At 47.5% G+C, this 22,397-nt stretch overlaps 1 protein-coding gene across 1 annotated transcript in view; it reads right to left on the bottom strand.

Moving 5' to 3' along the window:
- Positions 1–22,145, bottom strand: part of LOC135824187 (unconventional myosin-X-like) — a 71,608-nt gene extending 49,463 nt beyond the window's left edge. Inside the window, exons 1-18 of the mRNA XM_065336921.1 lie at positions 21,649–22,145; positions 18,440–18,535; positions 17,896–18,054; positions 17,353–17,432; positions 16,435–16,542; positions 15,778–15,912; positions 14,833–14,957; positions 9,896–10,098; positions 5,404–5,482; positions 4,265–4,434; positions 3,827–3,973; positions 3,467–3,567; positions 3,037–3,103; positions 2,625–2,717; positions 2,041–2,109; positions 1,507–1,544; positions 1,220–1,264; positions 611–710 (exon numbers count right to left, since the gene is read on the bottom strand). Of these exons, the coding sequence (XP_065192993.1) occupies positions 611–710; positions 1,220–1,264; positions 1,507–1,544; positions 2,041–2,109; positions 2,625–2,717; positions 3,037–3,103; positions 3,467–3,567; positions 3,827–3,973; positions 4,265–4,434; positions 5,404–5,482; positions 9,896–10,098; positions 14,833–14,957; positions 15,778–15,912; positions 16,435–16,542; positions 17,353–17,432; positions 17,896–18,054; positions 18,440–18,535; positions 21,649–21,672 (1,839 nt within the window). The 5' untranslated portion in view covers positions 21,673–22,145. The remainder of the gene's footprint in view (positions 1–610; positions 711–1,219; positions 1,265–1,506; positions 1,545–2,040; positions 2,110–2,624; positions 2,718–3,036; positions 3,104–3,466; positions 3,568–3,826; positions 3,974–4,264; positions 4,435–5,403; positions 5,483–9,895; positions 10,099–14,832; positions 14,958–15,777; positions 15,913–16,434; positions 16,543–17,352; positions 17,433–17,895; positions 18,055–18,439; positions 18,536–21,648) is intronic.
- Between the last annotated feature and the right edge of the window lie 252 nt (positions 22,146–22,397).

Genomic DNA, 22,397 nt, shown 5'->3' with positions numbered 1-22,397 from the left:
GACCCTAAGGTCTTCTTACGGGTGCAATCCCTAACGTGAAACGCCTTCAATTAGAGTCTCGAAACCCAGACCAAGACGTCTGATCCTTCGAATACACAAATTGCCCGACAGCATATAGGTTAGAAGGCTTCACACGCAGCTCTCTCTATTGAAGACTCGGCTAGATAGAGCATGTGATGCTATGCGTGTGTTGACCGCTAGTTGACAGACCAACCGACAGCTGGAGACACAATGTTTAGTTTCAAAACCATAATTATCAGCAGGATATGTCATATTAATACTCAATCTGCGGACAGAACTGTTTCGTCTTTGTGGACTCATCAGCGCAGCACAGAGAAAATGGGGCTGAACCTGATTGACCTATCGTCGTCTCAAACCTTTGGAACAAAGCGGACATTCTAGTTAGATAATATTGGAAGGAGACCGTATTCGAAACACACGGATTTTGCAGTGCCGCTGTTGCCGACAAGAAGGGTCAACTAGGGTTATTGTTTATTTTACTTCGCAGATTCTAACGGGCAGGTTGCCCAATAACAAGAAAGCGAAGGAGGGTCAAGGGTGAACTGCGTGCGTATACATGCAGGTCTGTGTGATCGGTCCACCGACTGACCTTGAACTGGCCGCTGACGGTCTTGGTCTTCTTGGAGGCCTTGCCTCGCTGCTCGCTGGCTGGTGTCATGTGCTCAAACAAGTCATAGATGAAATCTTTCCTGCAGACACGCAGCAATTAGACACAACGCCAAGCAGCAACAAGACATTGTAGGTCCAGTGTAGACAAGGTCAGAATTTGTGGCGGTCAAGTTCATAAGCGTTGCAAGCTGTTGAATGGTGTACCCCGAACACAAGTTACTGTGTCTGACATAGCTTGTTCGCTATCGTCGTTTCAGCGATGGGCAGGTGTGCAAGTGTGTAGGTGTTCAAACCATGTAGGTTCGGCCCGGATCAGGGAGCGACTGGCGTTTGGCCGCGTGTCCTGCTCACATGGATACCACCAGCCCGATCACAACCACGTGTCCACGTGTTCACTGACAGAAATAGACGTCTGGTGGAAATTGCCATTGACATTGCTTGGCTGGCTGGAGAGTTTTCATCTCTACTGCCACTGGCTCAGAATCAAAAATAGGGCAACATTGTTCACTAATACTCGTCAGTTTAGGGAGTTGAAAATGCTTCGACATGTCCAGGGACATAATAATATAGAAAGCAACGAAGAACCTACTTGCTGTCCTTGAGAAGCATAAGAACGTCCTCTCGGAAGGTGTCCCTGATAGGGTGGGGAGCAGATACACAAAACAACTTCATGAGGAAATTTAACTACTAGTATCACCTGCATTGATGATTTCTCAATGAACCGAAGTGAAAAAGAAAGAAACATTGTTAAACAGTTCAAACATTGTATCGAAACTGGGTACTCGTAGTGCCCAAACAAGACAGAAAGAAGCAGCAAGAAGAACAAAAAGAAAACCAGGACAAAATCGAGTGTCATAACGCTCAAGTTCAACTAACCTGTTCTTTTCAAGAATACCCCGCGTGTCGTACATGACCTGCCAACAGAATAGAAGAAAGCAAAAACAACACAACACAGCATAGACTTCCTTAGTTCGTGGCCGGATCACAACCTGCAATACAGAAAAATGCCACCTCCTCAGGCGTGGGCATGTATTTCTGCGTGCACTTCTGATGCTGCCCCAGCAGTATTGTCAGCGGATTGTGACAGTGTATATGGTCCCATTGCGCAATGACATAATTTGTACCACAAACACCCTTCACAGCCACCTGGGCATGGTCGTCTGAGGTGTTGAACAGTGCATTGCTGATCCCAGCGTACTCACAAGCATTAGTCATGCATTCCATACTGGCAATGCGCAATGGGTCTATTATCCAGCGTCATGTATCAGCAGCAACTACGCAATATGTGCGTAATGGACCATCATGTCTTTCAAGGGGAGAACAGAATTTCAGGAAGGTACAGTATCAATGGGCGGCAGCAGCAGCAGCAGCAGCAGCATCAGAAGCATTACCACACAATGCATGACTTACATCGCCAGCATAGTGGTTGATTCCAAACTTGGTGTTCTTCACCTGCGGTTTGATGTAGAAGTGGTTTTTCTGCACAGCAGCACCACACAAAGACGACACCACAAGACAGCCCTTTAGCTATCGCACTGACGAAACGCATTCTCTCTCTCTCTCTCGCTCCAGTCGACAAATTACTTGATCACATCATCCAAAGCCCCCTCCCCTATCCAGTTCACAGCATACAGTCAATCCTTGCTACGCATATGTACCGAATAGGTACAGACTATGTCCAATAGGTTGATGTTCTTGGTTGAAATGCTGGAGCACCCAATACCAGCAGTGAACAGAATGCCCATCGAGATGATGCGGGGAGTCCAATCCAAATGTTTTCTTCACTCCTAGGATCGAGGGTGACGAAAGTTGAATACGGGTGAAAACAGAAGTTAAATTGGACAGTGGATTAGGCATTGACAATTTGGAAATACATGCACCCCTTTCAAAGGACGAAAAGAAAGAAGGCCGAGGCCTGGAATTGACTACCCCACTACAGGAGGCGACAGAGGTTGCGACACACGCTCGCACAGCACACATGCTCCCTGGCTTACCCCATGCGCGTTGTGAACTTTCTGGAGGAACGACTCATCCGTGCCTTTCGGGAAGCGACTCTCCTCATCCAGAAGTGCAAGCACACCAAGTTTCTAGAGAACGAAAAGACACAGAAAACAAATCTAGTATGATGAGGTCATAACAACACGGGAAACACGCCACTCATGCTGGAATAATACGTGAAGTTGGACAAGGGTCATATTCGATGTCCATCATCCATAATGGGGGCAAACCACCCCAGGGGGAGGTCATATCTGGGTCACACGTGGCAGTTGTCCCAGGAAGGGGGTACATAGCACTACACCCCCCCCCCCCCCCTCTCCCCAGCACAACAGCATGTCAACGTATCATATAAACCATACAGGCATACTAGAAAGTACAGAGCACATCATGACATTGAACTACCCATACCTTCTCAATGAGGTCAATGCATTCTCCGTTGTCCACCCACTCAATTTCCGCCCAAGAGATGCCTTCTCTGTGTGCACGGAATAACACAGAAAGCAGCAGCATGACAAACATTAGGAAACAAGGACACTAAACATCACACAAATCACCGACTGCACCTCAAAAACACAGCTGGAAAAGCTGGAAGGTAGTTTCAACCTCTTCAAACGAATGCATCGCTATGGTTTGGGAGGGGGGGGGGGGATGTAGTGAGCATTGAACAGGATGCAGGCATTCTAACATTGCATCGAGACACATGTAACCATGAGGCCAGGAAGCAGACATTGACTCCTTGCCGGCTTCTCCAGTGCAAAACTGCAGCATGCAGACAGAAAGTCCCCTCTGAGCGAAAAGCACTAGCATGCACTGCAAGCTTCAAACTGCGCGCACTGACCTGTTATACTCGTGCTGCTCCAGGGCAAAGATGTGCTTGTTGAAGTAGTTCTGCAGCTTCTCGTTGGCAAAGTTGATGTTGAACTGCTCGAAACGATTCACCTACAGAGTCGGAATAATCACGAGACAAGAAAGGAAAAGAAAGTTCCAAATTTACACTCCGCGGGGAAACGAGAGAAAAGACTGAAGAACATTGCCACAAGTGTCGAGTCTACATGTATGTGTGTGAGCAGGCACTGGAAAAATTTACCTTCGCCCGGTATGAAGTAAATTGCCATCCCTTGTTTCTCGAAACCTTGCCCCTAACATGTGCACCCTACTGGAAACTACCCATAGAACGTGTACCCGCTACCACACTCACCTGAAAGTTCTCGAAACCGAAAATATCGAGTACACTAATCGACCGGTACGTCTCCGGGCCGTTGATGCAGACGTTGATCTTTTTCAGGATCCAGCGGAACACAGCGGCGTACAGGGCCATTGCCAGAGAGTCACGTGAATCTTCAGCCTGGACGCATAAGCAAAGCAAAACAACCGCAAACAATTTCATCATGGTAGGTAAGACAGGTTGGCTCAAAGCATCTACAAGCTAGACCTCATCTACAACTTCTGTTGTAATGAGTGCATGAGGACATATGCAGCAAAAGCACATTGAGAAATTTAGCATTCATGCATTGTTGTCCCTACTGCACACTCTGGTGTGTGTGTGCGTGCGTACGTGCGTGTATGTGCGTGTACGAGCTTAATGGACACACACGCACGTGGCTCCTTGCAAGAGTTAACTGCTGGATCCGCTCACCTGGTCACACGTGAGCGGTGTGTTGATCTCTTCGCCACGCAGCGTGATGGAGCGCGTAGTGAGCACATCACCCATTGCATACATGTCCACGTCCAGCAGCGACGCCACAAAGTCCACGATGGACTTCTCGTTGATCGTGGCACCGCCGGCTGTGAGGAATGTTACGTTACCTGCGACAAAACCACAAATAGACAGAATATCGAAGTCCGGTCTGTTTGCAAGGATTGTCACTTCACAAAATAAACATTGTACAGCCAGACCTCGCATAACCGCACACATCCGTTTTCCAGAAAAATATCCGGATAGGCAAGGGAACCGGATAATCGAACACACATACTGTATATGTGCATGACATATGCTGTACATCGGTAACCAACGATTTTCATCCGGATGGCGAGGGATCCGGATAAACGAGGACCGGATAAGCGAGGTCTGACTGTATGCCATTCAAATCCCAATACTAGCAGCAAAACCTGTCAAGGCGACCACCTGTCCTAGAAGACCACTGCAACCAGGACCAAGGGATGCTATTTCCAGTCAAATGACCCTGGCTAAGGAGACCACCTGGCAACGGAGACCACATTTTGAAGGTCCCTTGAACAGTCGTCTTACACAGGTCTCACTGTATATACAAACTGGCGGTGTTCGCCACTCAGTAAAAACTGGCACTGGTCTCCATTTCATGCACCCCATACAAAACCTATCGGATGATGTCATGCACCCCATACAAAACCTATCGGATGATGCCATGCACCCCATACAAAGCCTATCGGATGATGTCATGCACCCCATACAAAGCCTATCGGATGATGTCATGCACCCCATACAAAGCATGTGTGATGTAGTCATACGATAGCGATGGCGTCATCAACTCCGCTCAAATCATAACTGTTATGCAATGACGTCGTGCACTTCGTACAAAGCATATGTGACGAGCCAACAACAATAGTCACTCCATACAAAAGTGCATGCGATGACGTCATGCAATCCATACAAAGCAGATGCAATGCGGTCATGCACTTTATGCAAGCACATGCGATGACATCATGCACTACACACAAAACACAGTGATGACCTCATTCACACAGCTTCTATACTGATTACTGTGTTGATCAGACTGGGATAAAAGCAAAGCTTACCTAAATGAAGAATGGTAGCTAGAAGACTGTAGACATCAAAGATGTTCTCCGGTGAGAACATCATTGTTTCGAAGGCAAGCTACACATGGCGCGCACATACAAGTGGGCCACACCACCGCACACACAGCGTATGCACAGGTAACACAGTGCATGTCCAGATAACACAGTGCATGTCCAGATAACACAGTGCATGTCCAGATAGCACAGTGCATGTCCAGATAACACAGTGCATGTACAGATAACACAGTGCATGTACAGATAACACAGTGCATGTACAGATAACACAGTGCATGTCCAGATAACACAGTGCATGTCCAGATAACACAGTGCATGTACAGATAACACAGTGCATGTACAGATAACACAGTGCATGTACAGATAACACAGTGCATGACACAGTGCATGTACAGATAACACAGTGCATGTACAGATAACACAGTGCATGTACAGATAACACAGTGCATGACATTGTACAGGTGACACAGTGCATGTACAGGTAGCAAAGTGCATTCATTATACATGTAACACAGTGCTTGTATAGGTAACACAGTGCATGTACAGATGACACAGTGCATGTACAGATGACACAGTGCATGACATTGTACAGATAGCACAATGCATGTACAGATAGCACAATGCATGTACAGGTGACACAGTCCATGTACAGGTGACACAGTGCATGTACAGATAGCACAGTGCATTATGCATACACAGGTGTACCTAGGCTACAAAATACTGATTTGTCCAACACCTGGAGGCACTGTATTTTACAAAGATGTTGCCAAGCAACATGCCGTCAAAGTGCCGACGTCACACTGCCTGAAAAGTCGTAATTACACGTAGTAACAAGGCCAAGTGGTGACAAACAAAAGTCGCATCACCTGCGACAAGTAGCAGTTTATTTGAAACAAATACTCTCACTCGCGCACATTATGCTGTAACTGTGTTCACTGCATATGCGCATGCTGCTGCCACTAGAAACATGCCAAGCGCAGGCGACGCGACTTTTGTTTGTTTGTTTGAATTTTATTCCTGGTACTTGGTGGTAAAGAGACTGTTAGGTCTTGGTGGTGTTGCTGCTGCTGTTGGATTACATTGCTTGGCATCAGATTTGAAATGTATTGTGTTATTCCCTGTATATTTATGTGAACGTAGAAGCCCCACGCCAACACCAACACAGTCTTCTTCCAAGGTCGGGCCCAGTAAAGGAGACGAATCTACGAGCACATACTCGGATGAACCTTGGGTCCACAGAATGCTGCTGCTGCTCTTGTGGCTGGCAGTGTCAATGGTGGATTTGATTATGCATTCTCGTTATACTTGTGTGTAAGTAGGAGCCAATACCAACACGTTCCATGGCAGTATCGTTGACCAAGCGTGCCGTGTATGGTAGCAAGGCTGCTACCTTTGCTACTACTTATTTTGTTTATTTTCTGATATACTTTTGGTCGAGTGACTGCTGCTGCTGCTGCTGCTGCTGCTGCTGCTGCTGCTGCTGCTGCTGCTGCTGCTGCTGCTGCTGCTGCTGCTGCTGCTGTGTCTTGTGCAGAAACAATCACCAACTCAATCACTGTCGTCAGCAGTTTCTGCCGAGGATGACCCAAGCAACCCTGCTGTGCTTCCATTCACACCTTTGCCGGTTAAGCCTTTAGGTCCACTGGCGTCTCGTCTCCTATTATATCAGTGTCTCCAATCCTGACTGGGGCGTTGTCTGATTTCTTTGCTTGCGTTGTCCCAGGCGGTCAATATCCCCGCTGGCGCTAAGAATCCAGAAAGTGCCAAGCAGCAGCGAAGTGCTCCTTCTACTGTTTCTCCTCCCAAACACCACCTTCCAAAGGCTTGGGAACAAACCAGTCGACGATTTGACCTGTCTTGGATCAATGCTGCATTACATGAAGAAATGGGACCAGAACCTTGAATTATGGTACGAGCCGCCCGCACCTAAGATAGATGGCCGGAGTCCAAAACTCGAACAATACTTCGGTCGTCGCTTGCTGGTTTGGGCACCGAAGCGTCAGTTTAACCTGGACATTGCCTGTCCCCTCTGCCGGCGACATCTGCCAAACAATGGGCTATAGGGCAAGCCTCTACGGCTCGTACTTGCCATGAGCAACTATTACTATCTTGCTGATAAGTGCTGTACCGTATCTTCTCTAAGAAATTTCCAGGTGTGTTTGTATCCTCTGTTTCGTTTGTTCAGGCGAATGTTATGAGTGCCGTCAGTGCCCTCGCAGCAAGGAGGCACGCACGCCGACCTTCATCAGCTACGGCAACCGGATACTGGAAAGGATAGCGGACGGGATTCGTTCCTACTTTCTCGTGGTGTTGACGTGCCGGTATGCATGCGATGTGGCAATGTTACGCTCCTCCGCTCCAGGACATTGGGCAACAGCCCCAATGATCCGCAGAATCAAATCCTAGAGCTACATTCCAAGGAGTACATCAAGCGATACGTTGATGACAACCAACGCACTCAAGCTCCTCTAAATTAATGACATCATTGTTACACATTTTGACTCAAACCTGTTGTTATACATCTTGTGCAGAGTCGCTTGAATGGTGCCCCGAGCGAGGAAAATCAACAACTTGAAACTCATTTTCTACCCCTCAATCCAATGCAAGCAAGCATTTCGGATAATTGATCATTCGGATAGTTGACATTAGGATAATCGGCACATTGTGTGTGATGGAAGGGGGGGGGGGGGTTGCAGGGGGCCGTGGTGGACGAGAACTGGTGCAGGGGGCCGTGGTGGATGAGAACTGATGCAGGGGGCCGTGGTGGACGAGAACTGGTGCAGAGCCTGGAAATAGCCTCACTTTAGATGCACACACATTCAAACGGTGGATGCTTCCCGCCATCCTTTTCACGCTCTTCTTTTCCCCATCGTTCTCCCCCTTCCCACCCCCACCCCCCCCCCCCTCCCCCTTTCCCCCACCCCTTTTTTGCGAGAAGATTAGACCCCTCCCTGCGCAATAGAGCCTTCCAAAGCTACTACCTCAATCAGTATTTTACGAGTACAGTGCATATCGCCTAAAGGTTTGGCGGCCATAGGAATATACCGGCTATATACCTGCTAAGTTATAAGACTGGAACACTGAATCTTACAATTCTCTCTCTCTCTCTCTCTCTCTCTCTCTCTCTCTCTCTCTCTCTCTCTCTCTCTCTCTCTCTCTCTCTCTCTCTCTCTCTCTCTCTCTCTCTCTCTCTCTCTCTCTCTCTCTCTCTCTCTCTCTCTCTCTCTCTCTCTCTCTCTCTCTCTCTCTCTCTCTCTCTCGTTGCTGCTGATCGTGATAGGAATAGGCAGCTTGTTTATAAGTGTAGTTATTTTTTTCTTTTCTTTCTTTTTAACTCAGTTTTGTGCCATTTTGTTGCACTCGCTGACTGTATAAGATCTGGTTACGTTGGTGGACAGTTAGTCTCGTGAGATGTTGTCCTCCTTTCTTTCTTTTTCTTCTTTTTTCTGTTCTTTTTTATGCTGCTGCCTTACAACACGCATGGTGCCCCTACGACCAGAACGGTTATGGGCTATCCATACATACATACATACATACATACATACATACATACATACATACATACATACATACATACATACATACATACATACATACATAGCAATAGCAATAATTATACCGGCTATCGTAATATACTGGCTATAGTGATCAATTTCCCAAATTTACTTTCATTTGCCATAACGAAGTATACAAAGTTACCGCGTATAGGAACGAGAGAGCTTGGAAGCTCAGGGCCCTACGCTATGCTTTTTTGCCTTGATGACCTAGACAAAAAAAAAGCATAGGGATTTTATAAATTCTTTAAAAAATTCCTTTTTTTTAAGACATAACCTGGGATTCGAACCCGCACCGTCGCGCGCCCTGCATGCATCCCCCGATACACTTCGCATACATGTACATACTAATTCTTCCAAGTTGTTTCACATTGTGATCTTGCATTTGAAAGCCCTATTTGAATATGCATTGTGGCCAGCCGTCTTTGATGGCACGGTACGGTAGGGGATAGGTACGGGACAGGTACGATCGAGGGTAATACGACACCGTCTCCCGTACCGTACCGTACCATCAAACACAGCTGGCCACATACAGCTGCCCGCAATATTCAAATAGGGCTTTCAAACGCAAGATAATAACGTAAAGCAACTTGGAAGAATGGGTATGAATGCGAAGTGTATGGGGAATGCATGTAGGGCGATAGTGCGGGTTCGAATCCCAGGATATGCCTGAAAAAGGACAATTGAAAAATTTATAACATCCTATGCTTTTTTGCCGTCAGATACGGATAGCGCCAGGCGTGACACAAACAAACAAACAAACACACAAACAAATACCAAATTAAAGCTGTGTGGACCCTGGCTAGCGCCAGACGTTACTGAAGTAACGTCTTCTGCATAGCTACGGGAATAATCGCCTATACTGAGTACATCCTATTTGCCAATGGCCGTCATGGGAGTAAAACAATTCTGACTAGACCCACCTCGATGTCCTTGAAGTGCTGCGCGTCGTTGATGGTGGGGTCGCTCACGCAGCCGCTCTGATTCAGGTAGTGGTACTTCTTGGCTCCCCACAGCTGCAGCTTCTCGCTCAGCTCCGGTGCCGCACCGACCAGCATGCAGTAGAAGATGTGAAAGTTGCGCTCGGCCGGGTTCTGCCGCACAACTCGGTTCTTCTCTAGTAGATCTGAGATGCGGCGGTTGGAACATCGAGGTCAGGGACGTGTAACAAGAGATACAAACTGAATATTATGTTTTATGTCTCAATTATTTAGCGTATGTCAGGGCTACCATACTTGGAGGGAGAAAAATCGGAGGGGGGCCCGGGGGCGTACCCCGTGAAATTGTTTAGGAAAATGGCTTGCTGTTGGGGCCCCAGAACACATTTTTAACTGTCCACACACATGCAAGCACACGTGCATTTTACAGCTACATGTACATGTACATGTACAATGACTGGCCAAACGCGACCTGGAAGCGCCGACTGGCTAACTGGACTAAAAAGCGCTCTAAATAGAATAATCGGTTGTCCCTCTTTGGGAACAAAATCGGTCGGTTTGTCCGACAGGCGATCAAAAATCGGAGCAAGTAGCAGCCCTGCTATGTAATTACTTTTTAACCCTTTAAGAGCCGCACCATACTTGAATGCGTCGTAAACGACGCATTCAAATGCAAAACTTCAAAAGATCGTAACTCAGTCCAATCTCGCTCAAATCCATCGATCGAAATATCCAGGGCGAAGAGAAAACTCTCACCTGTCGGGAGAAACAATCCGCGAAGCGCTGCGAACAACGGTTCCCGAGATAAATCACTCGTAAGTTGAGCCGCGATCGCGGCAATTTCAAAAGCGCGCAGTGCAACTTTAGTATTGAGATTTTTGAGACTTTTCGTCACGCTGGTTTACTTGAATTTGCACGGGTTTCACTGTTGATATTGTCAAGAGTACACAGCAAAAAAATTGGAACTCCACGATCGAGTAGAATGAAATATCTGGAGCGGGACGCAATTGGACGCATTTGGGGCATTTTTTGTACTGTCGCTGCGATCTAGCGCTGGATAGACGGTGTGCTGGCTATCATGATCGACCTCATTCTCTTCCTCTCGCGGAGACCGTTCCAGGAAGCCCTAGATTGTGAGGATTGAGTGAGTAGAACTGAAGCTATGATCCGAGGAACACGAAAAAATGCAGATTTTTGAAAATTTCCTGTGGCTCTTAAAGGGTTAACAAGCTGGACGTTACGCTCAGGCGAGAACTTGGTCGGTCAGTTTGTCAGCTGCCTTCGTCGGGGGCGTGACGACCAGAGCGCGATCACTTATTCAGCCATGTGACCGTCAGGGGGGGGGGGGGTACAGGTCCTGCTCGTCCATGGGGTACTCGTCCTGCCCATCCCCGGGGTACTCGTCCTGCCCATCCCCGGGGTACTCGTCCCGCCCATCCCCGGGGTACTCGTCCCGCCCATCCCCGGGGTACAGGTCCTGCTCATCCCCGGGGTACTCGTCCTGCCCATCCCCGGGGTACTCGTCCTGCCCATCCCCGGGGTACTCGTCCTGCCCATCCTGCTCGTCCTGCTCACGCTGCAGCTGGACCGGGACTATGACGAGGCGGACATACAGTGGAGGCCCATGTCAACATGTCAGAATGGTAGAACCCTGATGTGGACAGTCTGGGACAACAGTTTCAGCCTTATCGTCCTGAAGGATTGCACCTTCCACTAAACTTTCAACCAGAAAACGAAAGGAGTTGTTTTGCATCTTTTTTTTTAAAGCAGAAGTGATCCAGGCTATTGTTGGATTTACGAATGAGTACGCCTGGGAGAACATTCTCTCTGCGCCATCCAATGCTGACGCTGATGGATCGTGGCTTGACGTAAGCGAGCAAGACAGCCGGGCCAACAAGTGATACTCGACTAACGTGTGATCGGTTCAAGCGACGCCGGATGATGGAGGTTTAGGTGAAAATTAACCGGTAAAACGGGGATTCAAATCATACACGTTATGTGCTGCAAAGACGGCACATGGTGGTGTGCTGCAGAACATAATGTACAAGAAGCCCGCCGCCATCGAGTGCTACAACTGCAACATGGGCGGCGTGGACGTATTCGACCAGCTAGCGCCCAGCTACAGGCTATTGAGAGGGTACAGAAAGTTCAGCAAGGTACTCTTCTAAGACATGCCGGAAATAGCCACAATCAATTCCTACAAGCTGATGATTGCGTGGCAGGCAGCAAACCCCGGACAGCTGACTAGGCCGGCATTTTACTCGCAGTACCATTTTCGGGAGAATCTCGCGCGGCAGTTGAGCAATCTGCAGACATGTGGTCTACCATCACTACACACGTTGTCCACGCCAACGAGTATGGAGAGTTGCACGTAGCACACAATCCCGATACGGCGACCAAGCATCGGGCTAACTGTGCCATTTGTTGGAAGCTGCACCGTTAGCGAAGCAAGACGGTCTTCTTCTGCGTCTCAAATATCAACAGGGAAGTGAATATTGGAGGTGCATGGCGTCGTTTACTCCCTCTTCTGCCACACTTGTGGAGCGGAGTACGTTGGCGAAACGGGACGAAGGTTGAAGAAGAGACAGGAAGAGCACCAACGTGATGTCAGCGCGCAGAAAATGGACAATGGTGTGGCCAAGCACGTCTTTGACACTGGCCACGCGATCAATTGGTCGAAACTGGTCCTTCCAACTTCAATAACCAACTTCCACAGCACATCCACACATTGTTACTATTTCCATCGCTTGACAAGTAACACCTCACTACAGAGTACGGACACTGCTCTCTGTAAATATTAGTAGCTGCGCTGAATGCTTTGATACAGTCCTTCCAGGTAGCTTTTCTAGAAGAAAGGTTAGGAAATTTAACGACGCCAGATCGCTACCGCAGCTGACAACCTCAGCGTCTCCTCAATTCGCCATGACTTGACAACAGAGAAAAGATGTAAGTCGAGCTTTCTTCCTTACCTTTAAAATTCTTACGATATACACATAAAAGTAGAAAGGAAAAGGACATAATTATGGAAACGAGTTAAGAGTAACTCTCCACCACTGTAACTAGATACTATATACAGTCAGAAAAGTGCAACAACTAGGCACAAAACTAACAGAGTACTGAGACATTCGACGTCCTGACACCTAGCTTCAACACATCTCCGTAGCGCTAACCGACAGCCTTCCAACTTGGAAGGTTCAAGGTTATGGAAATACCAAAGAGGGGAAGGCAAGCGCAACGAAAACGAGCACAAGCTACAGTCCCAACGGAACAAAGAATGTCGATTGTTACTGGACAATGACGAAACCAGTAGGCGATTTGACAAAGCGGTCTAACTACAATTCGAAGCAGCAAAGCAGCACACCATCCAACTTGGGTGGGTCATAAATATCAAAGATAAGTAAAGTAGGTTTCTGACTGTATATAGTATCTAGCTACAGTGGTGGAGAGTTACTCTTAACTCGTTTCCATATGTCCTTTTCCTTTCTACTTTTATTATTGGCTCAATACCCGAGTTTCAAATATCCACATAAATAATAAATAAAAATTACATCGCTGGAAATGTAGTTTCCAGGTTCGTAAACAGTTCAGCGCCAAAATATTGGAACATACATGTTAGTATCTAGCTCTTCCCATGATTGTATGTATCCAACGTGTACCCAACGTGTAAAAAAAAGACACACTTGCAATTTGCCGAGGTTTTAGAAACAAAAACTACACAGCAAGATAAACAATGAAGTGATTTACAAACATAAGTAGTTGACATGACCAACGTCACGTGGTGAAGGCCTACCCATGGCCACGTCGGGACATCACCAACCCCGTCTACAGAGAGCACCTTCTCGCGACAGTGTCATGGTGTTGACAAAAAAACTGTTGACAGCTGACGAGCTGAGAGAAGGACGCCATGGGCAGAAGTGGGAAGAAAAAGAAGTTTTTCCTACAAGTTGAGGTTTCAGGGGCCGCATGACCACCAGGACGACATAAAGAAAAGAGCGAAGAATGCAAGTCGTACGGCCAGGAGTAGTCTCCTACCGTCCTAGCATAATGAGGGTCAGAACCGGGTGCGACACCCATATGGTTCAGATGGTCCACAGGGACCGGGGCTCTGCCAACCGCGGGAGGTTGTAGTAAGGTCACTGTTTCCGAACACAGTGTCCTCCACCTTGTTTCATGCTGTCAATCTAACAAATTGCGTGCACTATAACAAGGTTCATCTAACACTGGTTTTTTAACCAGTGTTAGATTATATCATGTACACGTACAAGGATGTATACATGTACAGCAACACCTCTGACTAACGACCACCCCTTGGGGCCAGAGAAACCGGTCTTTACTGACAGGTGGTCCTTAGTTGGAGGTTTGCACAGAAAAACCATTATATGATTGTGAGATGGGCCGTGCCTGGCAAAGTGGTCTGTAGTACACCAGGCTGGTTGCTAGTCTCGGTGGTCTTTAGTTACAGGTTCCTCTGTAGTACACCAGGCTGGTCGCTAGTCACGGTGGTCTTTAGTTACAGGTTTTACTGTACATACACACATACTCAGGTCACTGGGACAGGTCCTGGTGGTGACAGCAGGGGCGTAGCACTTTGGCCGGACCGCTTTTTTTTTTACTCAATGCCCAAAGTGCCCAGAATGCAGGATGTTGCACCCCAATTTCAATTTTTTCTTGGGGGAGACCCCGACCCCCCCCCCTCCGGCCAGACCACCTCCAACGGCAGTGCTACGCGCCTGGACAGTCAATTGTTTCTTCAGCCCTTTGCCCTTTTCAACTTTCCCTCAAACTAACGAATATCCCTCTGGCTGTTTGCCATTGTTTCACCATCTCAACGACCAGGCTATGTCAGTATGTACCCTCTAATAATAATTCAAGCAAACAAAAATCGTTTAACTTGTTCGTGATGTGTGTGTTCAAGAGGATACAGTCAATGATGTTTCCGGATTCAATGACACCGTTGTTGTTGAAGTTGAGCGTGATGAACTTGCCGAAACGACTCGAGTTGTTGTTGTACACGGTCTTGGCATTGCCAAATGCTTCCAGAATAGGACTGAGGAGACACAAATGCACACACAAATGCACACACACACACACACACACACACACACACACACGCACACACACGCACACACACACACGCACACACACGCACACACACGTAGCAACACGCGCATGCGCCAACATGATGTACACGCGACGTACACAAAATAACGTACTATACGGTAGAAAGTCCGTCTACTACACACACACACGTACAAAAATCCACAAGAAGTTAGCCTTTCGATTTTTTAGCTAGAGGTAAACAGTGCCTGCAGAGAGGGGAGGGGTGTACAGCTCAGCTGACAGCCTGGCAGGGAACGCCGTGTCACCTCGAGTGGTCAGCAGGCAGTGAAAGGGATAATTTCGGTAATTTCCGTAGAGAAACCAGGCACCTAAATTTTGTATAAAACGTAAAAGTCAGTAGATTATGCACTGTATGTGGGAAAGCTGGCCACCTAATTCTACATTACACATGAAACCTGTCAGATGCCTGACACTGACATTTTAATACAACTACAATTTTCACTGGTTTGAGGGAAAGAAACAAACGGGAAAAGTCTGAAGAAAATATTTGACTGTCACCAGCAGGATTCGAACCAGGGACCTTCGCTTGAGGCCAGTGATGTTTTAACCACTGAGCTATGGCGAAGTCGTCATCCCAGCAGAGACCGTTCTTCTTCCGACTTCGTACCTCACACTTCCTGTGAATCCACACAGGCGGGTGGGACGCAGCCCTCACTGTAACCCACACCCTTCACGTACAAACTAGCACGCGGGGCGGGGAGCCCCAAGTCATAAAATCACATGCTTTACTGTAGCCTAGCACATACCTGCTCTGTAGGATAGCCTCGTTGACACTGCGCTTGCTGCTGGTGGCGGCGGTTTCGGCGTGCGACAAGCTCATCTCCGACAAGAAGCTCAGAATAAACTTTGTCGACTCCGTCTTACCAGCACCGGACTCACCGCTAAGTGCAGAACACACAGAAACAGAGAACAAGCAAATACATTGCAGTTAGACTCAGATGGAGAGGCAAGGATAATAGGAAGAGAAAGGACCCAGGAAATACAAGTTATGCTATACTGTCCACCAGCACCATCAGTTACTTTACAGTCAGCTCATGCGATAACACTGCACCACGCTGACCCACTTTTCTTTCTATAAAATAATACATTTCAGTCTTTGCTCACCGCATACAGGGTTCACACATACACAATGTGGTGTTACGGAATCACAGCCATGCCGTTCCCCCGGACGCAGGAACACAAAGAACAAGTACTAGTTTGCATCACTGCAGTTATATTACTGTTAGGACATGACGGAAAACAGGCATAACAACTCCTACGGGACGAACAAAAAGACCGACAACATGACTCTTGACTACAACATCACACATGAGCACGACTAGACGAAGACAGTTTGGGGAACGTCATCGCAAAGGAAAACATTACATCACTTTTCAACACTGGTACCACCATCACTAACCCACCTGATCAGGACACACTGGTTCTCAGCCTGCCGCCATAACGACTGATACGCTTCGTTAGCGATGGCGTAGATGTGTGGAGGCAGCTCACCGAGATGCTGCTTCGTGTACCTGGAGGAAGAAGAAACGACACGACGAAGAGAGAATACATGGGATACGTCTCAGAGCTCCATTGTGCCGTAACAGACATTGAAATTCGTTGAGAAGTCAAGAGGCTACGGGGCGTTGGCCTAGCAGCCACGAGCACTGCTGGTCAATGTTTGCAGTGTGTACGTGAACTACCGTGTATTTACTCGCTAATAGGCTATTCAGACTACGGCCAACTGTAACCACGTTTCTACGACTCACGACGTGTTTGATCAGCGATTGTACATACAATTTTGAAACACGACTGCATCACCATGGAAACTCAAGTTCAGACGTGATTTTGGCCATAGTCTGAATAGCCTATATAAGGCAGAAAGGGCACCAGCCCCGGTCATCCAATCAGATTTCAATATCCACAACTGCACAACAAAATAAGTCAATAGAGTGCTCTCGATAGTCCAACGAAGAACAGACCTTCTCCGGCTAGGAGTTATCATTGTTAGCCTTAAATCCAGTCACTGACACAATACACATTGTCCTGACACAATGCACATTCTCACAGTAAAGTGACTTTGTCTCTACCCCTAGTCTTGTCGGCAATAACAATGTCTTTCCTCAACTACTTTGTGTCCGCGTGGTGATTGCGGGACAGTGCATTACATACATGCGTAGGTCAACAGAACATTGCATAGATATACATGTACAAGGAACATTTCAAACGCGGAAAGCCGTACAATTCTAATGCGAACAAACGTACCTAGCATAGCAAATGTGGATGAGGTGAGAACTTGGTGCGGAAAAGAAGATCTTGACCTCAACACATATCAGTCTTACCTTTTAATCAGATCATCTGAGTAGAGGTCACCGATCGACTTGTACGGGTTCACAGCGGATAGGATACTGCCAATGTATGTCTGTTACCGAAACACATGCAAACACACACACCCAAGCTTATACTCCAGTGCAGCGTGTACATGTACTCCAGTGCAGCATATACTCCGGAAAGAAGGGTACATCTGCATAGAACGTTTCATGCAAGCATACGTAGATCAAGTCCCACAGTTAGGCACTGCATCTGCCGCTAGGATTTACTGTAAATATACAAATTTTCGGCAGCTATTTAATTTCGGCTATATTCGGCACCGACCCAAAACGCCAAAATTACAACGCCGATGAAATTTTTCACAGCATCTGTCGCACTACACCATGCCCTCTACCCCACGCCGAAAATAAAATCGCCGCCGAAATGTAAAAAATCGTGAAGTGCCGAAATTTTGCAGCGCCGAAATTTTGTATATTTAAAGTACCGGATGCCTGCGGCCGTCGTGAGTTCCCTTCGGGAACGGCCACGATCATTTACTTTACGTATTTACTCACGTAGATCATGTCCTTGGAGTAGCGTAGCTTGATGTTGTAGAGAATGGCAGCCTCGTGAAGATCAGAGAGCGTGGCCATGTCCTCCACACCCTCCACGCTGGACTGGTGCATCGGCGTGACCGTCTCGTGGGTGCACACATCCTGTGAATACTCCAAGTTCTACAAGCAATCAACACAGGCCATGCCATACAGATACATGTACATCAGGGGAGTAGCCCGCATGGGGAACGGGGGGCATGTGCACCCCCCCCCCCCCCCGACCCTAAAAACAAATTCGACCTAGGTTCAGCATGCACATAATGACCATGAAAGACACGCGCCAGCCATCCTGCACATATTTATTATTTACCCAATGCTGTTGTAAAAATAGCAATGAAAAATATCATTTCTGCCCTCATAACCAAGTACAAAACAATTAAAATGAAACAATTCCAGAACGTAATGCTGTTATTTATATATTTATTCATACATACGCGGCCATGTACCCCCCCCCCCCCCCCCCCCCGCCCTAACAGGGAGACCAGCTGCACATACATACACTTACCTCGCCATAGTCGGACTTGAACTTGATCATGGGACCGGCGGACACGACGGTACACGGCTGCCATGTTACCTTGCCCTTCACCCACACGCGGGCACCCTGGACAAGACCAATACACACACCATCATGCACAAAGGCACGCGTGCACACACACACACACACACACACACACACACAAGTGCAAACACACACACAAACACACACACATACAAACACACACAATCATTGATTGTGGAGGTCTTCACACTATTGTCCTGGAACTTGATCCCATTACAATCAGACTGAATAAGAAGATTGACTGACCAGCAGCCAGCACATACACAATATAGACTAGTCCACATCAGAGAACACAGCTACTAAAATACCCAAGGTGTAGGCGGAACGCTGCTAACCTTTGTATGGCGCATGGTATGACTAGTGCAAACCCTAACATGTCCGCTTGCAGCACGGGTAGTTAGGGAGCATCAAAACCAACAGCCACAACAAGCAGAGCATGTGTTACCACTTGGCATCCCTTTCCCAGCAGCTGCCGGGAAAGCGCAGGCTGCAAGATGCCGGAGGTGCTGACAGGATGAAAGAAAGCTGCCATCTCGACCAACGTTGTACATTCAAGAAAGAACGGGCGTGAAGGATAATTCAACACCTCCAGGTGTAGAGTTGGGGGGGGGGGGGGGGGTGGTCCGTTCCTATTTTTATGCAAGTTACTATAGTCTATGCACAGTTGAGCTATCCTGTATGCATTGGTATGCTGTGCTTAGTAAAATTCTAGCCTCCCCGTTGTTTGGCGCTCCATTTTTCATCGCCCCGCCAGTACTGTAGTGTGGACATTGACGAGACAACTGTGACTCTGTGCACGCATTCCGCCTTGTTATCATGCCTTGCCGTGCTTTCGTAGCATCTGCTTGCTGGTGGACATGTACACGTGGCAGCTTGTGTAAACAGATAAGAAGAAGAATGAATCATGCGTGATATGGTATGATATCCAGAGCCCAGTGTTTGGGGTCCGAATTCATTTTGGCTTCGCACTGGTGTTTCAAGGCCAGTTTTAGTCCTGTCAAACAAGCGCCAATGGCCCTCTGAAGAACAATCTTGTCACTTTGAACGTTTTTCGCTACTCTGCCCCTAGTGTCAAGAGGTTATGCTAGACACACTACGGCCGCAACGCGTTTCGTGTCAACACAACACTACACTCACACATGCGCACACCACACACACATACACACATAAATACAGACACACACATACACGCACACGCACACACACACACACACACACACACCTCAGACCTCAGACACACACACACATACACACACACACACGCACACACACACACACACACACACACACACACACACACGCACAAATACACACATACACACACAAACACAGCAACTATTTCAAGTCACCTCTCTTGATTTGGAGCTGACGTCAATACAGCTAGACTCCAAAGCTTTCGAAGAAACAAACACAAAATTCTCAACAGTAGCGCTCAGGCGGAATGGTAGTATTCGCAGTTGTCAGAAACCATGCCTGAACATGGTGACCATTTGTTTATCTCCGGAAGACACGGGCGTTTTCTCCCACGGCCTTACGAAGAGCAGGAGTTTCCTCCCTCGAACTTATGAAGAACCAGGGTGCCATCCGTTCTGGTAATCACGGTCCTGAATGTAAATGAGTGGATGGCTGGAGAGCAGCAGATTGTCTACTATCCGCACAGGGCGTCTGCTTGTTGCAATGAATCTCTAGTCGGTTGCCAGACAAACTGTTTAGTCATCCAACTAGCTATAAAATCATGGGGGGGCTAATTTGTATGGGTGTGGATCATAAAAAAATAAATTAAATAGAAATTACGGGTAGCATGAGACTCGGCTGGAGGCAGAAATTTCCACATCCGTAGGAACGCTGCCACCTCCCCCCCCCCCCCTCCCAATCATACTGGTGACCCACTGTAAACTGCCTAATATTCGCGTCACTAAATTTTCGCGATTTCTTACAACCAGCAAGTTTGCGATGGCAAAAGTTCGCGAAGCACCGGGGCCACCTACATGCACCCACTGTTGTAGCTTGATTTCACGCTGGCTAATACTCGCGTTGCGGACTTCTCCCGAAAATAGCGAATATTAATCCGTCGCAAATATTAGGCAGTTTACAGTATTTCCACAGACCGTGCTGCAACAGCTACTGCAAGCTACATGATTGTACTACACGACCAGCAACCTTCAGCAATCCAGAGCTACTACCTACATGTACAGTTATTGCACTACCTCACTATTGCATTGACCAGGAGGCTGAATGAATTCACCACTCAACGGGCCTCACCATCATTTTGACCCTGGAGAAATTTGCGTGGGAAATGTTGGTTCATAATAAAAAAAACTTTCAAATGCCATTTATATTATTCGCGATTGTTGTAAAGAGTGCGTCAAAGAATTGTCCTATCAGGCGAAGAGGTCCTCTGCTGTCCGCCTTTTCATCGAGAGGGAGCACGCAAATGTCACTAATCGCTGCATACACAACGATTGTGCCGTCTAAATCGACAGGCTGGTGCCGCCCCATTTGGCATAATCTTCTATTTCAATCGCTATGGCCGATTATTCGATCGACGCTGAACGCAAAAGGACTTGCAACAAGCGAAGGAAGTGTCGAGTGCAAATAATAATTCAACTATTTGAAAGGCGGCATCTATGAATACGAGAACAAAAAACATAGTCAAATACACAGGAAAGCCCAGAGGACAGGAAAAAGCGAGCGTGGGCCTACAATTTACAAACAAGGTGCTTATGATACACCATTGCCGAATGGCTGGTGATTCACTACAGCCACGACACGATTACAACTCGAACAGTTTTCCTCCAACCGTGAGCAACGCCTAATCGACAATTCGCATTTCATGAAATTCGCTTTGGCCATCTGCTGTTGGACACCAAACGCCTGAACGCGATAAAGTACCGCCTGAGAATGTTCCAGTATCGATATAAGTGGTCCGAGGCAGAGTCCGAGAATACTACACTATGAACACAAAAAAAACTGATTGAATCGCGAGGCAGAAAGAACAGGCCAAGACGATGCGCAAGATACATGGGCACACGATGCTCTACAGCAACCACTCACAATCAAGACAGCGAATGCTCCTGGCAAGAGAATGCCAGAACAAGGAGGAAAGTAAAGCAAATAATTTCCATGTGGGGAAAAATGAAGAATAAATGGCTTACCGGTTCCAAATACTGTGAGCTCATTTCTCCATACGTTCACGTGGGCAACAAAACAGCAGAACAGAATCAAACCCTGGGGCTCACGCTGCGCAAACAGCAAAGCTCCGCGGACACTCAGCCACGCGATGACGACTGCCCAACACTGAAGAGCGACACGGAATGTACTACAACTCTAGTAATTTTCTCGAACAGCAAACTCTCAACAGCGGCTGTCGATCTGAGTCTGGGGGTGCGACTGATCAAATTTTATAGCCAAGACGAAATCTGCTCCTAATCCGTGGAGTGAGCCTCTCCTGGCGGTGCAGAAAGCAACGCCGAATAATCACAAACAGGAAGATCACGTATTCAGGGCAGGAAGGATCTGAGGCTTATGTGCGAACACCCGCACACACACTCAGCTGATAAAACAAACAACTCTCCTCGCTGATCTTGTGCGCGCACCTGGACTGGACAGTGGACTGGAGTCTGAGTGGAGAGTGGGTCGCAGTGACGGGGAGCAACAACTACAAGTCATTACTAGTGGCGTAGTGCGGACTACAACAGGCTGCCCAGGCCAGTACACTGGTACAGGGCCCAGGTCAGGACTGGAGTCAGGACAGACTGTTAGATCTAGACTACAATGTAGTCTACATCATACATGGTAGCAGGGAGTAGTAAAAATACGTATTTTACTACTCCCTGGTCTAAACAGTCTACCGTCTACAGACTACACTCTACTCTCTAGACTACAGAGTACAGTCACCAGAAGA

The sequence above is a fragment of the Sycon ciliatum genome, chromosome 9 (genome assembly GCF_964019385.1).
Source record: "Sycon ciliatum chromosome 9, ocSycCili1.1, whole genome shotgun sequence".
NCBI classification, from domain to species: domain Eukaryota; kingdom Metazoa; phylum Porifera; class Calcarea; order Leucosolenida; family Sycettidae; genus Sycon; species Sycon ciliatum.
This window is presented reverse-complemented; position numbering and strand designations above follow the sequence as displayed.